Source organism: Cyprinus carpio, chromosome B13, assembly GCF_018340385.1.
Source record: "Cyprinus carpio isolate SPL01 chromosome B13, ASM1834038v1, whole genome shotgun sequence".
Taxonomy (NCBI): domain Eukaryota; kingdom Metazoa; phylum Chordata; class Actinopteri; order Cypriniformes; family Cyprinidae; genus Cyprinus; species Cyprinus carpio.
The window spans coordinates 4,777,217-4,797,119 of NC_056609.1; the positions used below are offsets into that span (position 1 = coordinate 4,777,217).

The 19,903-nt window shown below is 38.5% G+C and overlaps 1 protein-coding gene across 24 annotated transcripts in view; it reads left to right on the top strand.

Moving 5' to 3' along the window:
- Positions 1-19,903, top strand: part of dst (dystonin) — a 156,053-nt gene that overhangs the window by 120,340 nt on the left and 15,810 nt on the right. For 22 of the 24 annotated variants that reach the window (XM_042736048.1, XM_042736053.1, XM_042736049.1 and 19 more), the window contains 25 exons: positions 116-442; positions 577-661; positions 937-1,178; positions 3,150-3,356; positions 4,268-4,387; positions 4,492-4,599; positions 4,700-4,918; positions 6,418-6,621; positions 7,108-7,339; positions 7,439-7,665; positions 7,746-7,868; positions 8,807-8,908; positions 9,457-9,558; positions 9,913-10,086; positions 10,196-10,351; positions 10,454-10,651; positions 11,342-11,470; positions 12,164-12,334; positions 13,443-13,598; positions 14,662-14,868; positions 15,777-15,896; positions 16,537-16,706; positions 17,441-17,600; positions 18,716-18,910; positions 19,419-19,547. In XM_042736048.1, the coding sequence (XP_042591982.1) occupies positions 116-442; positions 577-661; positions 937-1,178; positions 3,150-3,356; positions 4,268-4,387; positions 4,492-4,599; positions 4,700-4,918; positions 6,418-6,621; positions 7,108-7,339; positions 7,439-7,665; positions 7,746-7,868; positions 8,807-8,908; positions 9,457-9,558; positions 9,913-10,086; positions 10,196-10,351; positions 10,454-10,651; positions 11,342-11,470; positions 12,164-12,334; positions 13,443-13,598; positions 14,662-14,868; positions 15,777-15,896; positions 16,537-16,706; positions 17,441-17,600; positions 18,716-18,910; positions 19,419-19,547 (4,263 nt within the window). The remainder of the gene's footprint in view (positions 1-115; positions 443-576; positions 662-936; positions 1,179-3,149; positions 3,357-4,267; positions 4,388-4,491; positions 4,600-4,699; positions 4,919-6,417; positions 6,622-7,107; positions 7,340-7,438; positions 7,666-7,745; positions 7,869-8,806; positions 8,909-9,456; positions 9,559-9,912; positions 10,087-10,195; positions 10,352-10,453; positions 10,652-11,341; positions 11,471-12,163; positions 12,335-13,442; positions 13,599-14,661; positions 14,869-15,776; positions 15,897-16,536; positions 16,707-17,440; positions 17,601-18,715; positions 18,911-19,418; positions 19,548-19,903) is intronic. The other 2 variants (XM_042736061.1, XM_042736072.1) reach the window with 1 other exon arrangement.

The following is a 19,903-nucleotide window of genomic DNA, read 5'->3' on the forward strand; positions in this document are numbered from 1 at the left end:
CCATTGCCCATTTTCCCTGCATTTCTGTTGTTCTTCCTTGTGTTCTCATTTGACCCATTCTTTTTCTGTTATTATGGTTTCTGCACCCTGGTCATGTGACTTCCATGGTAATCAGGCTTTAGAGGAGGAGGTTTTGGGCCGTGGTAAGATCTTGTACCAGGCCATGAGTCTGGGCCAGTCTCTACGGACGGTCAGCTGTGTGGATGATAAGGAGCTGGTGCAGGCAAAGCTCGACACCACGCACAGCAGCTACATCGAGCTGCAGCAGCATTGCCGCCAGAAGGCCGAGTTATTGCAGCAGGCCCTGGCTAATGCACAGCTCTTTGGGGAGGACGAAGTGGCCCTAATGACATGGCTCGATGAGGTGCACGGCAAACTGAGCGAAGTCTCGATACAAGACTACACAACGGCCGTGCTCGCTAAACAACACGCTGAGCAGCTGGTACTTTACACACTCCTCCTCTTAAGGCTTCCTTCCCCTGTTTTCATTTCATTTCTCTGTCTTCAGTGGTGTGGTATGATTTTGTATTACTCTGTCAGAAGATGCTTGTGACTGATGTGTGTTTCAATGTCCAGGCTCTTCATGAAGACATTGAGTTGAGAAAACAAAATATTGAACAGGCCATCCTTAATGGGTTAGAACTGCTGAAACAGACCACAGGTGAGATAAAAAAACAAACAAACAAAAAAAAAAACGTTGCTAACTGATTGATATTTGTATAGGTCTATTGCAGTTTGATTATGTAACAAATGCAATAATTTTTCTTTTTTTTTTAGATTTGCATAACCAACATTTAAAAGGTTTCCTGTTAAATGAAATGTTTTTTTATGATCTGAAACTGTATGAATGTCTGTATTGTGTGTGTGTGTGTGTGTGTGTGTGTGTGTGTGTGTGTGTGTGTGTGTGTGTGTGTGTGTGTGTCCACTTTCATTCAGGCGATGAGGTTTTTGTCATCCAAGGTAAACTAGATGGAATAAAGACGAGGTATTCAGAGATCAACACAATGAGCAACAATGTTTCAAAGACTCTGGACAAAGCCCAGTCTCTTGCCACGAAACTGCAAAACACACACGAGGAGCTGAACTCCTGGTTGGAGGAGGTAGAGTCTGAGCTGACCATGTTTAAAGCTCAAGAGCCGGTCGGAGAGCAGCTCACTTGCTTACAAGAGAGGCAGAAAGTAAGTGTTAGTTAGTGCTGCAGCTGCCTTTTAACCCATAGGAAAAACAAATCACAAATGAGATTTCAAGCGTTTCTGTAGGTACCTAAAGTACCACACAAACAGAGTTATGTAAGTCTCCCCCTCATTGTGTGTATATTTTGCCAGAAATCCAATGAAATCTAATTTTATAGCTCTATAAAAATGCATTTTAGGAGAAACAGATAAGCCAAAGCTGATTTTGAATCAAACATAACTGAACGTTAAAATCCAGTGTAACTCCAATGAAGTGGTTGCGAAGACTTTTCTTCTTCGGCTGATGTTGGTTAAGGTGTTAGATTTCTGTAACACCAAAAAGGGTGACCATTTGCATGATTTGCTAAAGCCAGAATAAAAACTAAAATAACTTTTTTAAATGCATGTTCTCTTTATTACCTGACAATTCTTAAATATGTTAAAAAAATACAGTTAGAATAGGACTGTTTTCCAATCAAATATATCAGTATCAACAAAATCCATCTTTGTACTGCAGAGCTGGCACAGAAGCTGCATCTAAAGTAGCATTTAGATGTGTTCATGCAATCTGTTTAATAGTGCTCAGAGATTCCATGAATGCATCTACACTACAGTTACAATTGCATAATGTTACAAGATTTTTATTTTTTAATATGAAATATATTGAATTGGTGGCATCAAGTTCGTTCTACCATTTCATTCAAAACGGCTGACTCGTTTAAGAATTAAGCAAGTGACTGTCTTCAAATAGGTCATTGACTCAGCTGATTTGTTCAAATATGCTGAATCGTTCAGGACTGAAACACCAATGTGTTGATAGGAGAAACAGTGGCTGTGCTTCGAAAAAATCTTGCTGGCAGAATTGAGCAAAACATTTTTTAGAATATTTATATAAATATTTACAAAATTTTGTCTAAAATGTATGTCACGTAATATTAACTTAAACATAGTCTATTTATTTATTTACTCACTCATTTTTTATTAGTGTCTGACTGTGCTGGTAGGCTGACATGGTGGTTAAAAACTGGACTGTCCGATCTAAACCCAGACAGATGGCCACCCTAATGTTGATGGCGATATAACATTGATGTTTAATAAAGCAATTAGCCCCAAGAAGCCATGGTTTACAGTGAATTTATAACAACTAAGGTGCATTGTTAGGCAGGACGCGAAGCTGTTGTAAATTCACTGTAAACCACGGCTTCACAGGGCTTACTGCTTTTATAAAACGGTTATTCCATATACGTAGTAAGGTTTCACAGAATAAAACAGAGTAAATAAAGTGTAATGATACAAATAAAAAAAGTATTCTTCCACCAAACAATGTAGTTCCTCAGAAACAGTTGTGGTTCCAACAAAGTGGTTGCCGAGCAACACACAGAAGTAAACTGTGTTGAGTGGGGCGGGGCTGAGAGCCGTGGGAGGCCTAGGTGTCGCTCATTTCCAATTACTCCACCGGCCTCGACCCGTTCCCACGGCTCTCGGCCCCGCCCCACTCATCACATAAACAAAGGTGTATGTTTGTAGTGTAATTTACAACAGCTTTGAACGCGGCTCAAACAATCAGAATCAAGGACCGGAACTCTCTGTTTTATAACAATTAATACAGTTTAATTTAGGAAAATGATACACTGGTTAAAAAAAATTATGAGTTTACAGTGCACTGTATTGTAAGGCATCATTGTGACAGTGTAATTACACAAATAAGTACTGAGTTATATTAATTAACATCACATACTTTTTTTAAGGTTTAGTTGCTTGATATTAGGCATAATGTACTGTTATTACTCTAGTAAGTATATAACAAGGAAACTGTAAAGTGTTACCAAAAACAAATATTTAAATAAAAAACACACCTGCACACACAAAAGAAACATCAGTATTTAAAGTATATTTGAAAATGGAAAGTTAGTATTTCAGTATTCAAATATTGTCAGATTTAGTTGATGTGTAACTACTTCTTTACTTCACATCCAGACACTGATGAAGGAGGTTAAGGATCAGAAGCCACTGGTAGACTCTCTTAATGAAGTAAGCAGCGCTCTGCTGGAACTCGTTCCATGGCGAGCAAGAGAAGGTTTGGACAGGATGGTCACAGATGACAACGAGCGCTACAGAGCGGCCAGCGATGCCATTACACAGCATGTAGACCAGACTGGAGCTGCCATCTTAAAATCCCAGCAGGTACAGTGGTGCTCAGCTGCTTGAGAAAATAACACTACCCTTCTATTAGGAAGATTCCCAATGAAGTTTGTTGAGGCGCCCAAACAATGCAGCGCCTGTGATTGCTGCCAAGGGTGACTGGCCTCATTGTGGTGCTAATTCTTAGTGCTTTATAGTCATTCAAACTTAATTTATCCTCTTGAGCTCCCTTGATGGTATTTACATAATATACTAATGGAGTGTGACCCAGATTGGTTACATTTGCATCACATTAGTCTGTTTGTGCTGTGAGAAGACTTAATGAATTCATGCATAGCTGACTTGCCTAGGTTTGTAAAATAATATGTAAGGTAAATATATGATACATTTGAATTATTATTATTAAGTTTGGTCATTTGGTTATTATAAAGAGGAACAATATGCATTTTTGTGACTTTGTAAGTCCAGTTATAATGTCAGTGTTTGTTGAACCAAAATCTTAATTTAATTTCTTCATGAACATTGTATGCTCTTAGAATGAAACCTGCTGTTTTTAGACTTGTATATGCAAATTACCCGATTGGCTAATTTCTTTGCTTGTAAAAATTAAGTAACAATCTGTCTTCATTTGCCCGGATATTCAGTATGTTTTGTTATGTAAATGTGGGGAATCATGTTAATGAGCTCAAAGATGTGTGATTTTTTTCTATGGCATGATTTCATTTTCATTAATTCTCTGGATGGACTGGAGAAGAAGCCGTTCATTATGAACATTAAAATAATATGTCTACATAATAAATTTAGTACTCACTGTAATGGTTTATTTTCATTTAATATTAAGTTCTGTATCTTAAATAATATGACATTAATCTAAACTGAATTGCATGAAATACTGAATGGTGTATAGAAATGTGATATGTACAGTGTGTGAATTCTTTGTCCCTGATGTGCAGTTCGAGCAGGCTGCCACCTCTGAGCTCGAGTGGCTGACGGAGGCAGAGAGGAAATTGTCTTGCCTTGGGGACATCAGGCTTGAGCCGGAGCAGACCACAGCTCAACTGCAGGCTCAGAAGGTCAGTTGTGTGTTCATGTGGTCGTCTCTAGGTGCTGGGTGCTGTCCCAGAATCACAGAAACACACAGTAGCGCACATTGCCTAAAGCACACTTTCTCCTCCAGAGCTTCTCCATGGACATTATGAGACATAAAGATGCCGTGGATGGCATCGTGAAGACCGGCGAGGCCATTATGAACAACAAAGATGAGGCAGAGAAGCAGGCGTTGAGGGTAAATAAAAGAAAATGTATATATATATATATATATATATAAAAAAACTCATTTGTGTACAGTAAAGTTTTAGGACTCAAAACACTGTGGTGTCATACAGATGAAGCTCCAGGCATTGTCAGAGAAATACAGTGTGGTAAGTCAGCTGAATTCGGAGCGCTCTCTGCAGCTGGAGAGAGCTCATTCTCTGGCCTGCCAGTTCTGGGAGACGCACGATGAACTCTGGCCATGGCTGCAGGAGACGAGGACTACCTTCACTCAGCTGTCCCTGCCGACTATCGAGTACGAAGCACTTCGACAGCAACAAGAGGAGCTGAGGGTAAGACTGAAAACTGTTCATATAAGCACCTCAGTCGATCCAAATGCAATTTGATCTGATTGAAAGAGATGGTTTAGACCCAAATTAATCCAGTCAACAGGAAACGTAAACCTGATTCAACTTTGCACAGTGGTGCTGTGATGCATTTTACAAAAACTAGTGCATGTAAACATACAGTATCTAGTGTGAGGTGATAAGAGGATTTTTCCAGTGTAGATGTGTTGTAAGAAATTGTAGACATAGGGACACTTCTGTTTTATATATATTTTAGGGATGCACAATATTATCGGACCAATATCAGAATCGGCCGATAATGTCTTTAAATGTATATATCGCCATCGGCCCGATATGAAAAATTATGCCGATATGTCTTGCCGATAATAGGAATACATTAACTCACATGTGCTCAGGGTGTGATAGCGATTAGATCTCGTCAGCATTGTGGCTCATTCTTGAAGCAAAGTTTTGCCTGAATTATGACTAGATTTACGGTTTTGGATCACTGCATTTAAACTGAGAATGCACGTACAGAATTTCGGTGTGTGATAGAGTAAACATAACATGTGCAGCAGCCTCCCCCGAGTCCTAATGCCTGCTTAGTAAGGAGTTTTAATATGTAGGGGAAGCTGTTGGCCTACTTCTAATAAAAATAAAAGTTAAAAAGCTTACACAAATAACATTTAGAATGTTTCTGATTAAATAAAGCAGTAATTGATGTCATAAAATAATGAGTATGTTTTGATTTAAAGGTCAGATGCTATAGCTTACATGAAAAAAAAAAGCAATTACGACACTTAAATTAAATATTTTAAATATACTGATTTATTCATTAATGTGTAATATGTTATATTAAGTTCTTTTTAAAAACTAACCAAAATTAAAAAAAAAAAAAATATTTGCTTATAATTTCTGCAAAGGAGAGACTTGGTGTTGTTTCCAAACAAAATAAATATATCAGTATCAGCATCGGCTATCAGCCAAAATGAGTTGAAAATATCGGCATATCGGATATCGGCAAAAATCCAATATTGTGCATCCCTATCGGATTTTGTATATATATATATATATATATATATATATATATATATATATATATATATATATATATATATATATATATATATATATATATACATATACAGTGTATATGTATGTATATATACATATACAGTGTATATGTATGTATATGTGTATATATATATATATATATATATATATATATGTATATAGTTGCTATTTTGTTAAAGCAATATGCTGTTCGTGACTATGAATTTACATATAATGGTTTACAGTTTCACCTTGTGCAAAAATCATGGTAATTAGTGCTTCATTAGACCAAGAGGATAAAGTATTATGCACATCAGTGGCCAGACAGATTCTATTTGTGATCTGCGTGGTATGTTGTCGGATTGTGTTTGACCTTTAACAGGTTTTTTTTTTTTAATGTTCTGAAAAATCCACTGCTTTTTTTCTGATGATATTGAACTTTCCATCTTCAGCAAATGAGGGAGCTGATAGCAGAGCACAAACCACATATTGACAAGATGAATAAAACTGGACCTCAGCTGGTGGAATTGAGTCCCACTGAGGGGGCGCCAATCAGAGAGAAATACGAGGCCGCAGACAAACTGTACAGCCAGCTTAAAGTCGACGTCAAGCACAGAGCTGCTGCCCTGGATGAGGCCATCTCCAAATCCACTCAGGTGCATTGCAGTATTCATTGGGGTCGTATTCTGCCCTTTTGTAGCATTGATTAAAGGGACAGCTCACCCCAAAAATAAAAATTTTGTCATCATTTAGTAACCCTCAAGTTGTTCCAAACCTGTATGATTTGTTTTCTTCTGTTCAACACAAAAAAAGAGAGAGAAAAAAAGATATTTTGAAGAATGTGGGTAACCAAAGAGTTGCTGGTAGCAATTGACTTCCATAGTATTTTTCGTTACCAGGAACTGGTTGCCAACATTCTTTAAATTACCATCTTTTATGTTCCACACAAGAAAGAAAGTCATACAACTTGAGCATCGGTAAATTGTGACATAATTAAAATTTTAAGGTGAACTGTCCCTTTAATGTTCCTCTCTCTCACCATTAAAAGAAGAAAGCAGGCTGTTGCTACCATACCTTCAAGACCTACAGTAAGTATATAAATGAGGTTTTTTTACAACATTTCTGCTTCTCAATCTCCACAGTTCCACGATAAGATAGACCCTATGCTGGAGTCTCTGGAGCGCATTGCCGAACGCCTGCGCCAGCCTCCATCCATCTCTGTCGAGGTGGAGAAGATCCGTGAGCAGATATCAGAGAACAAAGCTGTGAATGTAGACCTGGAGAAACTTCAGCCGTCGTATGAGACCCTCAAGCAGCGAGGAGAGGAGATGATCGCTCGCTCTGAAGGAGCAGACAAGGACATTTCGGCCAAAGGTAACTGTGCTGTTGTCATCTCAGCGAATGAGATCTGGGCTTGAGTCACTACTTGGTTTTAAAGCAGTGTGATAAAATATGTTCTTCTGTTTTGATTGGCTGTTCAAGATAAGCTGGACCAGATGGTGTTTCTATGGAATGACATCCAAGCTCTTCTGGAGGAAAGAGAAGCCAAGCTCCTGGATGTCATGGACTTAGCCGAGAAGTTCTGGTGTGATCACTGCGCTCTCATCGTCACCATCAAAGACACGCATGATCTGCTGAAAGAGCTGGAGGATCCTGGAGTCGATCCTTCAGTGGTCAAGCAACAGCAAGAGTCTGTGGAGGTCCGGAGGCTTCAGAACCAGACGTTTGATATTGATTCAGCTTTGCAAAAAGTCTTCATAGTTGCTGTTTTGCTTCACAGGGCTTTAGAGAAGAGATCGATGGGCTGCAGGAGGAACTGAATGTGGTCCAGAATCTGGGGGCGGAGCTCATGACAGCGTGCGGAGAACCTGATAAGCCGGTGATCAAGAAAAGTATAGATGAGGTAATGACTTCATAGGAGAACAAATGTTTCCCTCAGAAAAACGTGATCATAGTTTATGCTGAAATACCATTCTAGTAAAAACAGTAGAAAATGTTTTATTTTTTTAAATTTTTTTTTTATGTTTATTTATTTTTAATTATGGTTAACATGGTACATTTTTCTAAGCATTGCTTTTGCATGTTTTAAAAATGTTGGAAGCTTTATATATATATATATATATATATATATATATATATATATATATATATATATATATATATATATATATATATATATATATATATATATATATATATATATATAAAAAACAGTGCCATGCAGAAGTATTTGTACCCCTTCATTTATTTTATGTTTTGTTATGTTGTAGCCTTATGTTAAACTGCTTTATATTGTAGTCTCCATACACCATAATGACAAAGCAAAAACTGAACTGTCACAACTTTGTAAATTTATTAAAAATAAAAAAAAAACTGAAAAAAGTACACTGGATCCCACTTTATATTTAGTGGCCTTAACTACATTGTACTTACATTTAAATTAATAATTTAATACAATGCACTTATTGGGTACATACATGTTTTTACATTTTTAAAAATACCTGTATGTAAATACATCTGTAATTAATTTCTGTAATTACATTCATAGTTACACTGTTGACCCATCCCTTACACTTTAACCCACCCCTAAACCAACCCATACCACCAAACCTGTCCCTAACCTTACCCACATCCCACCTCAATAGCAGCAAAAGTGTTTCGCAATATAATATGAACACAATAAGTACACTGTACTTATTTTTTGATGTAAGTACATAGCAGTTAATTTGGTTGAATTGTTCATTTTAGACCCAGGATGTTCCTGGTGTAACTGAAGTGCTGGATGAGTCAGAGTTGGCGTCACACTGTATAATGTCTGACCGCATCTCATACGTCCCTCAGGTGAACTCAGCTTGGGAAACCCTGAATAAGGCATGGAAAGAGAGAGTAGAGACTCTAGAGGAAGCCATGCAGGCTGCGGTGCAGTTCCAGGACAGTCTCCAGGTAAATATGACACACACAGACCACTACCCTCCTGATGACTCTGACCACAGATCTGTCTGCTCATGCAGTCACGGGAAGCTTCCCGAGCTAGTTTCTAGTCAGCATAGTCTGATCTGCTATCATGCTGAATGTGTGCTCATGAGGGAAAAACAGTGTTAAATGAATGATTCAAGTGATGTGATTCAGCCCTAGAGGGTACGTGGAGACTTTGAAAGAGAGAGAAAAAAAGTGCATTTTGTCATTGTCACAGTGTAACCAGATCGAGAACATGCCCTACTTTAATCATTCAAGCAAATGATTCACCCTGGTTGCTGAATAATTCAAGTGTTATTTCTCATTTATTCTCATAAAGTCTGTTCTAAGGGATCATTGTGAATAATAACCAGTTGCACTTGTTCGCCCAAAACTCCAGATTTGAGTAGAATTAGTTTAGGTGTGGCTTAGTTTTGTTCATTTTCACTGTCACCTGAGCCACATTTGTATGGGGGCTATTAGTGAAACTCAACTCGATGTGAAGCCTGTGACAATAGTTTTCTCCTCCCTGACAGAACATGTTTGACTCGGTGGATATTATGGAGGGCAAACTGGATTCGATGTCGCCCGTGGGCACGGACCTGGAGACTGTGAAACAGCAGATCGAGGAGCTGAAGGTATTGCTTTCCTGCTTGTGTGTGGGAGATTTTCTCAAAGTGCTTTTTGTCAAAGTCATAGTGGATCTAGATCAAAGTTTAGAGCTATTTATCTCCAGCCTCTTTCATGTTTGATTGTTTCATGAGTATAATTGAGCTGACAGCTGTGTTTACACACAGCCATTCATTAGCTTCATCTTACACAGTTGGTTTAAGGCTGCACAATTGTTAAAGTTTAACCATGCATGCTTTTAAAATGGCTTACAGGTGAAATAACATGCTTTTAGCCCAAGATCATTGCATTAATCTTTGCTGTGTAAATGCATCCATAGTGAAACAGTATTCTGGTGTAACCTGTGCTGTCGTGTGTGTGAAGAGTTCAAAGGTGATGCGTACCAGCTACAGATCGAGATGGAAAGGCTGAACCATCAGGCCGGGCTGCTGCTGAAGAAAGTGCTAGAGGAAGCCGAGCGCACTTCCATCCTGGAGCCAATGAATGAGCTGAAAATGCTCTGGGACAACCTGGATAAAAAGATTATTAACAGACAGGTCAGGCACTGAGAATCATATCTCCAGCACAGAAATAACAATACTTGATTTTCCACTACACTTCGCGTATCATAGCATAATGACTGCTGTGTGTCCTGATGTCTTGTAGCACAAGCTGGAAGGAGCGCTGCTGGCTCTAGGGCAGTTCCAGCATGCTTTAGATGAACTTCTGGCCTGGCTCTCTCATACCGAAGAACTGCTTGGTGAACAGAGGAAGGCCTGCGGCGATCCCAAAGCCATTGAGATCGAGCTTGCAAAGCACCACGTACGTCACAGTGAAAACGAGTTCATAATGCGGTAACTGAGCCACAGAAACACTCAGACGCCTCGAACATCTCACGCATGGTCATTTCTTTCCATTGGGTAGGTGTTGCAGAACGATGTGCTGGCCCATAAGACCACGGTGGAGGCGGTGAATAAGGCTGGCAGTGACCTCATTGATTCCAGTGCTGGAGAGGAGGCGCGAGGTCTGCAGACCAAGCTGGAGAACCTCAACCAGCGCTGGAGGACTATCCTGGAGAAGACTGAGCAGAGAAGACAGCTTCTGGACAGTGCCCTGCTGCAGGTCAGGAACTCTGGAATCTCAGAGGCTGAGCCTTTCCTAAAATGGAGATATGATTGACGATGTTCTCAACATGAGGCCAAAAATGTCCTCACTTATTCTTAAAGAATGTGAAGGAGAAGCAGTAAAGACTTAGATGTCCATACACGCACATGCTCTCATGCTTTGATGTGTGAACACTGAAAGGTTGAAGTAGAAGCAATTACAAAAAAAACAATGTTCCCAATTCTTATTTCAATAAATTATTTTTTTTTATATATGTATAATTAATGACAAGTTGACTCAAGAACAACTTTATATATATATATATATATATATATATATATAGATACCTGTATCTATATATATATATATATATATATATATAAAAATATACACTTCATATAAATAATGATATCTACGTCAACCCTTTTCGACTGTTTTTTAATTAAGTAAAAATGGGGGGAAAAAGCACAATTGTTTTTAGACCTGAAACATCCTGTTAGAAAACAAGCAAACAAAATTGTAACTTTTTTCCACATTAAAACAGGAAGAGGAGTACCTTGTTGTTTATCGACTATGCTAACTCGTTTAAAATCCAGACAGCATTGTTCTCAAAACTGAGAGATTTCAGACAAACAATCTGCTCATTACACATGCCTCTCACCCCTCTGGCCGGTGCTAATGAATGTGCGACTCTATTGTGGTTTTCAGGCTCAAGGTTTCCATGGTGAGATTGAAGACATGCAGCAGTGGCTGAAAGACACGGAGCGTCAGCTGTTACCATCAAAGGCCCTCGGAGGCTTACCAGACACGGCCCGAGAGCAGCTTAACACCCATCTGGTATGTGTTTAATACTACAACAGATCCGCCACCGATGGCCAGCTTGTAACAACTAACGAAACACAATATTTATTTGACATCTCAATGATTTATGCATTTGTAAATTGAGAACAGTTTTGTTTGTTTTATCTGAGCATTTTATTAAAGAATGTTAATCACGACAGGAATAATTCACCCAAAACGGAACAACTTGTCATAATGTACTCACCCTCAAGATGATTCAGACCCATATGACTTTCTTTCCTCATTAATACAACATGAAAAATCGCCAAACGGATGTTTTCAAGCAAAATATAAGCATGTAATGATCAGAATCAAGCTCCAGAAAAAGCACAACATAGAAATATAGAGCTTAATGAACTACATTCACTATTCTTTTTGGAGCGTGATAGACCCTTTTTTCCGTGGAAAAGAGCAGCTTGGATATTCTGCAAAATGTCATTTTGTGTTCCATAGGAGAAAAAAAGTCTGACAGGTTTAAAGTAATATGAGGCTGATTGAACAGTGACAGAATTTTCATTTTTCGTTAAAAAACACAACACTAGTCAGACTTTGGCTTTATCTAACTGCATGAATGTGCAACCAATTTTTATGAAACATTTGATAGACTTCTGATTTCAATAAAGAAAATATTTACACTCAAACATCAGAAGTAAATCTCTCAAAAGTCAACATATGTCTGTGTGTTTGTAGGAGCTCTGCAGTACACTGGAAGCCAAGGAGGAAATATACAAGCAGCTTCTTGACCGAGGGCAGCACATTTTGACCTTGACCCCTGAGGGTCAAGACAGCACCACCGAACTGGACCTGCGCAACCTGCAGGAGAAGTGGGAATGTGTTCAGACCAAAGTGACAGAGAGGAAGGTGAGAGTCTTATTTCCTCCCTCTGCTCTGTGTTCTTCCTGTCAGTTTGATTCCTTCTCATCATCACTGATCCCAGAGCTGAAGTCCTGATTATGTTCATGAAGCTGTGGTCTCAGATCTGTCAGCTGTTGTGCTTTGATGTGGTCAGATGAACGATTCTTTTTCGCTCGAGCACAAGCCCAAAGTGAGTTATAAATCACTACAGAACAAAGTAGAGCTGTCTGCGGTCTCGAAAAAGCTGCTGAGGTGGCGTAAACCACTAGGTTCAGCCAAAAACAAAACTACTTCTGTCATCATTGACCACCTTTATAGTCGTTCCAAACCTGTGATTTGTTTTTTTTTCTTTTTCTTCTGTGCCACTCAAAAGGAGAACATTTTAAGATGAACACACTTCTCTTTTCCATACAATGAACGTACAGTAAATGGTATAGAATAGACCAAAGCAAAAATAAGACTTATTGAACATATATAGGTGAGTGACAGATGACCACATAATTATCAATGTTCAAAATGAGCATATATTGAGTGAAGAAGAAGTCCAAATCAGATCTGACTGTTGTTAGAGTAATGAACATTTGATTTAGGTCCCTTTGCTGTGTTGCATCACAGACGTTTGTTTACAACAGGAATATGACCACACAAGCTGTTGTCAGAACCTTGTCTGTGATAGTGAAGTCATTCTTTAACATCTGCAGCTTTTACAAATATACCTCCTCGCATGTGATGCTAAGCAGACATCACATGACATGCTGCTGGATGAGATCATTGAGTGTCTCATATCCTCCTCTGCCTATCAGTGACATGATAATAACAAAGATATCATCATATTGCACTAAATAACAACACATGTCTTGCCTTGTCTTTTTATTAACTAGCCTAAGGATTGATTTCAAACTTGTTTCCCAAACATCTTCCTTTGTCAAACTAGTGTATTGTCTACAACAAGCCATACAGCTCATTTTAGATAGTCCAAACTTAAACCCCAAGGTGCTGAGGCTGATGTTTACATGCTACGAAAGCACACTCTTCAGGAAGTCAACCTAGCAATGACTTACAGTTGTCCCTGTACATGAATCTGAGATGAAAGGCTGTGTTTGATTGGCTATAGGTGAAACTGGAGGAGGCCCTCACGCTGGCCACAGACTTCCATAACTCACTACAGGATTTCATTAACTGGCTGACGCAGGCCGAACAGACCCTCGCTATGGCCTCGCCTGCCTCCCTCATCCTGGAGACCATCATGTTCCAGATAGACGAGCATAAGGTCAGTGCTCTTTGACATGATATGCAACATTAGTCTAAGGAGAACCGGCTTATTGCTGAAACTCAGCATGAAATGAAAATTCACTGCATTTTATAGATCTTATTGTGAACAGTTCATCTATGCGTGTGTTTTGCATAAATATTGCAGCAACTTATGTAATAACAAATAGTAATGTAATAACTACATATATTATTAATGTATTAAAATGTTCATAATGTAATACTTTTCTTAAAATGTAATAAAATCCTAAGCTAATAATGTAGTAAAAGTTTTCACATGATAAGAAATCTATTACATTATAAAGTCACTAAAACATTGTCAAATTTGTTTATGTTTAAAAGTAAATGAAATGCACCAGATATAAATATGCATGCAGTAATTATTTTTATTGAATATCCCATTACTACTTATAAATAAATAAGCATATGAAATATTTGACAACAAAAAGTATACATGTTGTGTACGATACCAACACTGTATACTTAGTATATCTTATTTTGTAATAAATAAATAAATAAATAAACCCTTCAGAATCAGTATAGAAAAATACAAATAAAAATAAATCGCTTTTTAAAAACTGTATCTTTAAAACAACAATGCTTATATTATATTGTTGCAATAATGTTAATATTATTAAATGTGTTATATTGAAAAATCCTTATTAGATATATTGAATGTTCTTACTATAATAATGACAGTAAATTATGCATAATTACCTGCAATAACCCTAAACCAAAGCCAAATCCTAACCCTGTATTAAGATCATGTTGTTAATTAATATTACTTTGTACGTAGGACTCCATAAAATACATTGTTACTGATAATTATTATATTATAACACCGTTTCTACTGTACACTATGTGCTTCTTTTGCATTATCAACAGTGTGATCATAATGTAATACATTTTACCATACAGTAAGATAATTACATTGTGAAAAATCATCATATGTTGTTACTTGCTGCTACTTTCATTGTGACTTTAAATAAGCCATATTGTTGTAGTTGAAAGAAATAGTCCTTTTCCAAAATGTTTTTGTTGTTTTTTTTTTGCTGGATTTGCAGGTATTTGTGACTGAGGTGAACTCACATCGGGATCAGATCATCGAGCTGGATAAGACAGGAACACACCTCAAGTACTTCAGTCAGAAACAGGACGTGGTGTTGATCAAGAACCTCCTGCTGAGTGTTCAAGGCCGCTGGGAGAAGGTCGTGCAGAGGTCAGTGGAGAGAGGACGCCTGCTGGACGATGCCAGGAAACGTGCCAAACAGGTGGGAAAAATAAAACTCATTTAAAAGCCATGCTTTTTTAATCACACATCTTTGCTAGATATAGTCACTGAAGGAATGACTGAATCACAGAGAACTTAATTGGACTTCTTTTGCCACTGATCAACTTAACGAGACTCTTTAAAGGCAAAGTGAATTTATAATGTGGAAGATTTTTTTTTTTTTTTTTGACATCTTTGGCATTCTGTTAAGGGTCTACAGTTGAAAAATAGCCTTTCGGCTCATTTCTGGCACATTTACAGTCATTTTCCTAAACGTGCATTGCCCCTGTAAACAGATAAACTTAATTCATAGTACAAGAGGATATGAAGATCTCTCATGTGCAGTCTTGCATATTGTGGGGAATCTTCTTGACCATGAACGGGTCTGAATAAGGGGTATAGGATAAAATAAATGTAGGAAAATACAGAGAAATCCCTGAAAGACAAGACAAAAGATTTGTTATGCCCATGCATAAAGCCAGAGCTTCACAGGAATGGCTTAAAACAACAATGTTGATGTCTTTGAGGAGCCAAGTCAAAGTCCAGATCTCAGTCCAATTGAATTTATGAGGGAACTTGAAAAACACTGTCCACTCACGGGCTCCATGCAGCCAGACTGAGCTGGAGCTGCAAAGAAGAACGAGAAACACTGCAGAGCTGATGATAAAGACCTACAGTATCAACACAGACTCTAATAAATACCGACCTGAGGGGTTAAATATGCACTGTATGCAAACAGTTATTTAATAACTGCCATCGATTTTTGAGCAAGAATATTTTGTTGTTCAGTGTGAAAAAGCCAAAAGAAATTCTCTGTGGTTCAGTGATGTAAAACATTGTTTGGTTCTGATCTAAGTATAATATACTGCATACTACACTGATGGATTCTCACGCTCTTGTCTTCTGCAGTTCCATGAGTCCTGGAACAAACTGATGGAGTGGCTGGAGGAGTCCGAGAGAGCGCTGGACTCGGAGCTGGAGATCGCTAATGATCCGGACAAGATCAAGACGCAGTTAACCCAGCACAAGGTGACGACTCTGTCCAACACATGTCTGCTTTCAGTGATCCGATCGCAAGAGATCAGCTGAGACACATGACCATTCCCACCTGGTGCCAGGATAAACTAGGTTAAGAACTAGTCTGGCCAAGTAGCAGTTAACCAAGGGCTAATAAGGTTTACTTTTTAGATTAAATCAGACCAGCTATCTTTTAATGGAACTGATACAAAAAGCCATGACCATTCTTGAAGAAGAAAAAAACAAGAGGACTAATATTAGTCTAAAGCAGTTTTAAAATGGTAATAAAATGCATTCCAAATGCTCTTATTTTGATATACTCACTTGTGGAGCAAGAAAAAGGGAAGTAAACAGACTGAGATGTTAGATGTTTTTCAATTGCAAGTCAGGCTCCTCAGTCACAGATGATGTGCAGCATCAGTGGTTTTTACGAGTGGGCGGCACTCAGAGCATTGTGTACTGTGTGGTGGTATGTAATTAACAGCTCAGCAGTGCTTCAGATGTTCTGATGAGTCAGTCACAAACACAAAAGGCAGGATTTGATGACATCAGGCTTCCCGTAAGGTCTCACAGGATGGCTTGCGGGACATGTGCCCTTGAGCTCCATTGGAATGACCCTTCGCCTCTGTTTGTCTTGTGTGGGGGACTGTAGGAGTTCCAGAAAGCTCTGGGCAGCAAGCATTCGGTGTATGACACCAGCAGTCGCACGGGCCGAGCTCTGAAGGACAAGACCTCCTTGAAAGATGACAACCAGAAACTGGACGACATGCTCAGTGAGCTCAGGGACAAATGGGACACAGTCTGCGGGAAATCTGTGGAGAGGTACATGCGCATTTGGGTGGATTTCAGGAAAACACCAGACTTTCCCCTATTAAAAAAGTATAGATTTTGCATAACCAAATTTAAGGCTCTTTCAGAGTCTATTCTATAAGGTGTTTTTTTTTTTTTTTTTTTTTTTTTTTTTTTACAATTTATGCACATTTGCCATTATTCTCAAAAGTGATTCTTTTTACAGTAATGGAATATGAATTTAAATCAGGCAGCAAAACATAAATGCAAAAAAGCTGAGGTGATTACAAATCCCTAAAATATGTATTGTCTTGGAAACACTTTACAGTGAGGTCCTATTAGTAAATGTTAGTTAATGCATCAGCTAACAATGAGCAATACGTTTGTTGCAGTATTTATTTAATATTAACTGTATAAAAATACAACTGTTCATTGTTAATTAATGTTAGCTCAGATCCATTAAATAATATTAACAGATACACTTTTGATTTTAATGTATTAGTAAATTTTGAAATGAACTGACAAACTAAAATGAAACATGTTTTAGAAGTATTTTTCATTGTTAATATTAACTAATGTTAACGAATGAAACCTTATATGTTACCCATTTTCAAACCTATTTTCAAAATTTAAACCTAAAATATTAATGCTGATTAAACAATACTTAATATCTGTATTATTTGCCAACTAATTGTATGATTCATGGTCAGACAATATGTCATAATTATGTATTTGACATCATATGGGCTTTTTTTTTTTTTCTACAGGCAGAATAAGCTGGAGGAGGCTCTGCTGTTCTCGGGTCAGTTCACAGACGCACTGCAGGCTCTCATCGACTGGCTTTATAAAGTGGAACCACAGCTAGCTGAAGACCAGCCTGTGCATGGAGACATAGACCTGGTCCTGAACCTCATCGACAGCCATAAGGTACCCACATGAGTTTGACTGATCTTCATTACTGAACTCTAGATGGATGAGTGAATGAATGAAACTGAAACAGATATCTAAAGAAATCATCATGAAAAACTATCACAGTATATTACATGATTGTTTTGGCACATCCCTAGATATTTTCAACATTCTCTCATAATCTTTGTCTATAATCTTTCTTAAAATATCCGTCCCTGTGATTGAACTTCTTAGTTCTGTTCTGGGAGTCTGTGGCAGGGATATAATTATGCTGTAGCATCATCAGAGGGAGTGTAATAGGATTTGAATTAGAAGTGCTGGCAAGCCCAAACTCAAACACATCTCCAGAGCGGACATCAGAACACACTCGAGCTGATGAGCTAAGTGATGACCTCATTCATGCTCGGAACTGAGAACCTAAGAAAAAGGTCACCAGCAATCTTCTGACTATGTTTGGTGCTGTTTACACATGATTTCTATGGATGCAGTCTAGAACTGTATGATCTAGCTGGACAACATTCTATAAATATCTCCACACTGATGTAGTCGCAAGACACGGAAGGATCGCCTAATGTGATTCATATTTCATACGCCACATCATCAAAGTCACAGAGCCAGCATAATCTTTTTTTGTAGTGACCAATGCTGCTGGAAAGTTATAGGCTACGTAATTAATGCCTGGTGATGACATGACTGCCGTTACATGCAAATGTCGTAAAGCCTGGCTCTTAGGAAATAATAACGTCAGGAGTGTGATTGATAGCAGTGGACAAGTACCCCCTAATTGGTCCCTAATGTGATGACATCAGAGATGGACACGGGCTCTGGCATGACATAGACAGCACTGTACAACCTCACAAAATGTGCATGGAATGTTGACGATATTAGGCACTAATAATAGTTCTAATAAAATTAATAAAACCCAACATGTATCCATTCTATATACATTTAATGATTTTTACTGCATCACATGAGCATTAGGAGTTCTATTTTTAGAATGCATGTGTATGATGATGTCGCTGCTTATGCAGATCATTCCAAATCACTCATTTCCATTTGGGTTAGAATGCTATCTTTGCAAGCAGCTAAATGCGGATGGGTTGAATGTATGTATTTCTCCATGTGTACTGCAGGTGTTCCAGAAAGAGTTGGGCAAAAGGACTGGCAGCGTGCAGGCTTTGAAGCGCTCGGCCCGTGAGCTCACTGAGAGCAGTCACGATGACTCGTCCTGGGTCAAAGTTCAGATGCAAGAGCTGAGCACGCGCTGGGAGACGGTCTGCAGCCTCTCTGTGTCCAAACAGACACGGCTCGAGCAGGCACTCTGTCAGGTAAGACATGCTGTTCGTCATCACTCGTGACCTGAAAACATCATTTTGTTTTTAATAACAATTTTCCACATTCTTTTTGACCGTTAGAATAAAACAAGCTGCTGTAGCTACTGTAAAAACTTCTACACGGTCATGATTGGCTAACCCTGCATGTAAAATCAAGAACAAAACTAACTTACAAGTATCAGAATTGCTGTCAGATCCAGTAGAGTTTGTGCTGCTCCAGCCTTCAGTGACCAGAGCACAATGTGACACTGACTGTTAGGCCTAATGCTGGTTGAACTGAAATCTAGTTGACTGATATCACAACCACAAGGATTTCTACAAAAGAGTGGAATGGACTGTTAAAGAAGCTTTTGTGTATAAAAGTAACAGGATATTTGAACTCCAAAACACAGGGTAACAGAGGATTTTGAAATGCTCATTTATAGGCTTTGTGAATTCGTGAAAAAAAAATAATAATAAAAAAATAATTAATGTATTATCACATTTGAACACTGTTCCTCAGGCTGAGGAGTTCCACTCCACCGTTCATATCTTACTGGAGTGGCTTGCCGAGGCCGAACAGAGCCTTCGCTTCCACGGTGCTCTGCCTGACGATGAAGAAGCCCTCCGCGCTCTCATTGAACAGCACAAGGCAAGTTTCCCACAATAATAACAAAGAATCCACACGTGTGATGTTTACCTTGTAAAACCTTTCAGTGACAATAGCATATCGGTATTTCCTGACAACAATGATGCGCCACAGTAAACACAAAAAATGAAATCGTATCTGTTCTACATTACAACATTGAGTTTAAATGCAAGTGTGTGCCAGAAGGATCGTAATCTTTCCAAGACAGAACATGTGTGTGTTTGTGTATGTGTGTGTGTTTTCCACAACCCTGACATTCTTTTTTTATTAGCTCCACTCATAATGTGAGGTAGTGATCCGTAGCCCGGTCTCTCCTCACGTCCAACTGAGTAACAAAAGCCATACATGGCTTCAAATCT